Source organism: Bos indicus, chromosome 16 (genome assembly GCF_029378745.1).
Source record: "Bos indicus isolate NIAB-ARS_2022 breed Sahiwal x Tharparkar chromosome 16, NIAB-ARS_B.indTharparkar_mat_pri_1.0, whole genome shotgun sequence".
NCBI classification, from domain to species: Eukaryota; Metazoa; Chordata; class Mammalia; order Artiodactyla; family Bovidae; genus Bos; species Bos indicus.
The window spans coordinates 64785640-64791639 of record NC_091775.1 but is presented as its reverse complement, the minus strand read 5'-3'; the positions used below and the strand labels follow the sequence as shown (position 1 = coordinate 64791639).

At 41.5% G+C, this 6000-nt stretch overlaps 1 protein-coding gene across 1 annotated transcript in view; it reads left to right on the top strand.

Annotated features, from left to right (window-relative positions):
- Nucleotides 1-727: 727 nt before the first annotated feature.
- Nucleotides 728-6000, top strand: part of SHCBP1L (SHC binding and spindle associated 1 like) — a 44139-nt gene continuing 38866 nt past the window's right edge. The window contains exons 1-2 of the mRNA XM_070768544.1: nucleotides 728-1299; nucleotides 4868-5017. Of these exons, the coding sequence (XP_070624645.1) occupies nucleotides 901-1299; nucleotides 4868-5017 (549 nt within the window). The 5' untranslated portion in view covers nucleotides 728-900. The remainder of the gene's footprint in view (nucleotides 1300-4867; nucleotides 5018-6000) is intronic.

The window sequence follows — 6000 nt, the reverse complement described above, 5'->3', positions numbered from 1 at the left end:
AATAGACCACACCTATCCTTCTTGGCAGAAAGTGTCTTCCTTAAAATGTAAAGAAAATTTTATTTTGGGAAACTTGTGAAAAATTGGGGGGAAACCTAGGTTGCTGGATTTGTCACTAGATTTTCCTCTAGTAATAACCAGAAAGGTCCAGCTACCATTGCCACTCAGTATAAAAATAAACTTTCTTTCAGGCTGTATTTGAGCAGACACGTGTGCATGGAGGGTTAGGTAGCACCTACGTATATTAGGTTATGAAGACGTGGAGGGTGTCCCACAATCACCCTGAAAACGTATGAGGACCCTACGAAAATCTTCCTTTGGGAGAGAATTCCGTCTCTAAAGAGACGGTTCTAAAGAGGGCAAGGTGAGGTTAGACCCAGCGTCTGATTTCTCAGTTGGTAAGGACTCTGCCTGCAATGCAAGAGACCCAGGTTCAGTCCCTGGGTGGGGAAGATCCCCTGGCGAAGGAAATGGCGCCTCACTCCAGTATTCTTGCCTGGAAAATCTCATGGACAGAGGAGCCTGGTGGGCTACAGTCTATGGGATCCCAAAAAGTCGGACAAGACTGAGTGACTAAACCACCACCACCATCACCAGACCCAGCGGGCGCCAAGCAGGCCGCCATCTTGTGGCGCCCCTGCCCCGCCCGCCAACAGCTCGCCCAGAACCTTCCTTCCATCCCGTCCCGCCCCCGTCGCTCCCCACAGCATTCCTACCCGCCCCCAACCCCCAGATTCGGACCCGCGGCCAACACCTCATCCCCCAACCCACTCCGGGCGGCATCCCCTCGAGCCGCCGCGCTCGTCGCGGGACCTGCAGGTACGGCTCGCCCATCGACCCGCGCGGCCCGGGCCGGAAAAGTGACTAACGGCTGCCGCTGGCCCGCAGGGTGCTGAGGGGATGGCGTCGGGGTCCCGGCTGCCTGAGGACGCGGTCCGAGGCGTCAGCCCCGGCCAGCGAGGCGAGAAGATTGTCTCGGCGCTCACCGGGGACTTGGTGATGGCTGCGGCCCTGAAGAGCGCCGCGTCCCCGATGCGGTCGGTGGTGGCCTCCCCTCGCCCGGTGAAGGGGACAGCGGGCCGGGAGGCGGCCCGGCGGCGGCTCCAGCTCCTGCCGGGCTCTCAGGCCGAGGGCCCGGGACAGGGGCCAGAAGAGGAGGAAGAGGAGCCCCTGCTCTCAGTGCCCGAGGAAGACGAGGAGGCGCGGCCGCTGCCCCCGGTGTGCGTGTTCCCCATGAGGGGGATGTGGCGGGAGGAGAAGGTGGCGTTGTACTGCGACGAAGTGCTGCAGGGCTACAAGGTGAGGACAAGAAGACAGCGGGCCCCGAGGGACTCGGGGCCACCTTCCGTGCAGATGTGGGCACAGAGTGCACGAAGAACCTGCATGTCACAAAAGTAAATTTACTCCACGCTTACAGGACTTCCACCTTGATAGAGGTTCCCAGGCCTCTATTGAATTCCAATTCAGTTTTTCCTTCAAACAGATCACATAGCGTTTTCCAGTTTTTTTGAGAGCTGAAGGAAGATAGGCCTTATCAGTGCCCTGGTCATAACTTTTCTTCCCAGAATTAAGCGTCTTTTAATTTCATGGCTGCAGTCACCATCTGTAGTGATTTTGGAGCCTCCAAAATAAATTCTGCCACTGTTTCCACTGTTTCCCCATCTATTTGCCATGAAGTGATGGGACCAGATGCCATGATCTTAGTTTTCTGAATGTTGAGCTTTAAGCCACCTTTTTCACTCTCCTCTTTCACTTTCATCAAGAGGCTTTTTAGTTCCTCTTCACTTTCTGCCATAAGCGTGGTGTCATCTGCATATCTGAGGTTATTGATATTTCTCCCAGCAATCTTGATTCCAGCTTGTGCTTCTTCCAGCCCAGCGTTTCTCATGATGTACTCTGCATAGAAGTTAAATAAGCAGGGTGACAGTATACAGCCTTGACGGACTCCTTTTCCTGTTTTACTGTGTCATTAATCAGTCAGGGTTTAATGTCTGGGTTTCATACTAGTTTAGATTATCATCCTGGGGTAGTTGAATTGAAATGCAGAAAACCAAATGGGCAAAATATTTATTGAATTCTTAGTATGCTCATTTGTTTTATAGAATGGATTTCTATTTTAAAATTTTATGTGCTGAGTAAATTCTAAATAGGTCATTAAATCTTTAAAGTTCAGAAAAAATTCATGACTAGGTTTTTAAACATGATAATAACCATGTTTTTGTATGTATAATTACAGTAGAGCTACCTGGAGTAACAGGCAAGTTTGGCCTTGGAGTACAAAATGAAGCAGGGCAAAGGCTATCAGAGTTTTGCCAAGAGAATGCACTGGTCATAGCAAACACCCTCTTCCAACAACACAAGAGATGACTCTACACATGGATATCACCAGATGGTCAACACCAAAATCATATTGATTATATTCTTTGCAGCCAAAGATGAAGAAGCTGTATATAGTCAGTAAAAACAAGACCAGGAGCTGACTGTGGCTCAGATCATGAACCCCTTATTGCAAAATTCAGACTTAATTTCAAGAAAATAGGGAAAGCAGCTAGGCCACTCAGGTATGACCTAAGTCAAATCCTTTATGATTATACAGTGGAAGTGAAAAATAGATTCAAAGGATTAGATATGATAGAATGCCTGAAGAACTATGGATGGAGATTCGTGACATCAGATGGGAGGCGGTGACTGAGACCATCCCCAATAAAAAGAAATGCAAAAAGCAAAATGGTTGTCTGAGAAACCCTTACAAATAGCTAAGAAAAAAAGAGAAGTGAAAGGCAAAGGAGAAAAGGGAAAATATACCCATTTGAATGCAGAGTTCCAAAGAATAGCAAAGAGAGATAAGAAAGACTCCCTATGTGATCAAAGAAATAGAGGAAAACAATAGAATGGGAAAGACTAGAAATCTCTTCAAGAAAATTAGAGATACTAAGGGAACATTTCATGCAAAGATGGGCACAATGAAGGACAGAAATAGTATGGACCTAACAGAAGCAGAAAATATTAAGAAGAGGTGGCAAGAATACACAGAAGAACTATACAAAAAAGATGTTAATGACTCAGATAACCATGATGGTGTGATCACTCACCTAGAGCCAGACATCTTGCAATATGAAGTCAAGTGGGCCTTAAGCATTACCACAAACAAAGCTATTGGAAGTGATGGAATCCAGTTGTTATTTCAAATCCTAAAAGATGATCCTGTTAAAGTGCTGCACTCAATATGCCAGCAAATTTGGAAAACTCAGCAGTGGCCACAGGACTGGAAAAGGTCAGTTTTCATTCCAATCTCAAAGAAAGGCAATACCAAAAAATGTTCAAAATTGCCGTCATTCTCACACATTAGCAAAGTAATGCTCAAAATTCTCCAAGCCAGGCTTCAATGGTATATGAACCAAGAACTTCCAAATGTTCAAGCTGGTTTTAGAAAAGTCAGAGGAACCAGAGATCAAATTGCCAACATCTGTTAGATCATAGAAAAAGCAAGAGAGTTCCAGAAAGAATCTACTTATGCTTTATTGACTATGCCAAAGCCTTTGACTGTGTGGCTCACAACAAACTTTGGAAAATTCTTAGAGATGTGAATGCCAGACCATCTGACCTGCCTCCTGAGAAATCTGTATGCAGGTCAAGAAGAAACAGACAAAACTGGACATGGAACCACAGACTGGTTCCAAATCCGGAAAGGAGTACATCAAGGCTGTATATTGTCACCCTGGTTATGTACTTATATGCAGAGTTCATTATGCAAAATGCTGGGCTGGATGAAGCACAAGTTGGAATCAGGGTTGCTGGGAGAAATACCAGTAACCTCAGATATGCAAATGACACCACCCTTATGGCAGAAAGTGAAGAGGAACTAAAGAGCCTCTTGATGAAAGTGAAAGAGGAGAGCGAAAAAGCTGACTTAAAACTCAGCATTCAAAAAACTAAGATCATAGCATCCAGTCCCATCACTTCATGGCAAATAGATGCAGAGGCAAGGCAAACAGTGACAAATTTTGTTTTCTTGGGCTCCAAAATCACTGCAGATGGTGACTGCATCCACAAAATTAAAAGACACTTGCTTCTTGGAAGAAAAACTGTGACCAACCTAGACAGCATATTAAAAAGCAGAGACATTATTTTGCTGACAAAGGTCTGACTAGTCAAAGCTATGGTTTTTCCAGTAGTCATGTATGGATGTGAGAGTTGGACCATAAAGAAAACTGAGCGCTGAAGAACTGATGCTTTTGAACTGTGGTGTTGGAGAAGACTCTTGAGAGTCCCTTGGACTACAAGGAGATCCAACCAGTCAATTGTATAGGAAATCAGTCCTAAATATTCATTGGAAGGACTGATGCTGAACCTGAAACTCCAATCCTTTGACCACCTGATGCAAAGAACTGACTTATTTGAAAAGACCCTGATGCTGGGAAAGATTGAAGTGGGGAGGAGAAGGGGATGACAGACGATGAGATGTTTGGATGACGTCACCAACTCAATGGACATGAGTTTGAGCAAACTCTGGGAGTTGGTGATGGATAGGGAGGCCTAGTATGCTGCAGTCCATGGGGTTGCAAAGAGTCAGACACAACCGAGTGGCTGAACTGAAATTGCTCAGTAGATCAATAAAACAAATTACTTAAAAAATAAATAATAAGTAGATGTCTCATCTCTGAATTACTCTATGAGTGAATAGATATCTTTTAAATTTATTCTAATTTTTTAATGTTTCTATTTTTCATTAAATATAGATTCAGTTAAAATCTATTATTTCTGAGTTTTTTCATTATTTTAAGGGCGTATGGGCTGCATACTTAATAGAAATCAGTAAAAATACTTAATTTCATATATATATGTGTACATATTTTTGTTTTGCTAGGCAGAAGATGCTGATGATGCTATGAGTAAATATCTATCAGAAAAATTAAAGTTGAAAGACAAATGGCTTGGAGTCTGGAAAGCTAATCCTGAGTTATTCTTTGTGAAATATGAAGAATCTTCTATCCCTTTTGTTGGTATATTGGTTGAGGTAAATAATTTTTACCTGATCCTTTTTCTTTGCGTGAAATTATCAGTTCTTTTTAGGACCAAAATTTAACTTTATAAATTTGAGGTTTGGATACTTAAACAAAGGTTGGCAAAAGTTTACATCTATTTAAGTTTCTTAACAAGTTAACAATGTAAAAAGAGGGTAAGGAGGGGTATTTGCACACATTTTCCTGTAAACAGTTACCATTAAATCAAATCTCATAGTATTAGGTAATATTAGCCTACTTTCAATTGCTCAAATAATGTAAAAATAACAAAAGTGCACTTCTTAAAAATTAGTAAATTAGGCTTTAATTAATTTGGGTCTTTTTTCCCATTATTTATCTTTAATCTTCATTTATCTGAATTATGAGGTTTAGTTATATTAAGAAAGAATAAACTAGATCAGAAAATTATTGGTAAAATTTGTAATTTTTTCCTATGAAAAGTGACTTTTTAGTATAATACATCTACTTCCAAGCTTTTATCTAAGATTTTGCTTTTATAGTCTATAGGTTAAATATTGTAGCATATTTGACATCATAAATCTGATTGCCTTAAAGGTCAGTTATCCTGTGTAGAAATTAATACTTGCAATCACAAATGGTACTCCTTCAGATAGATATTTCAAATCTGTGGTTTTGGTGATAAGAAAAAAATTGTGTTTGAAAATTGTGTTTGAAACTCATTACATTACATACTATCAGAAAACAATTCAATTCTGTGTTTATAGAAAATAAGTTATGGGTACATGTATATATATAGTTGAGTCACTTTGCTGTTCACCTGAAACTGTCACAACATTGTTTGTTAATTGGCTATGCCCAATACAAAATAGAAAGTTTAAAAAAGAGAAGGAAAGAAAGCATGGTTAGGTAAGAAAACCAAACAGTCAATTGACCGTAACTTGATTCCTTTGAATAAAAAATTAAGCACCAAAATGCTGTATATGTAAAAAAAAAAAAAAAGTAATACTTTTATTGG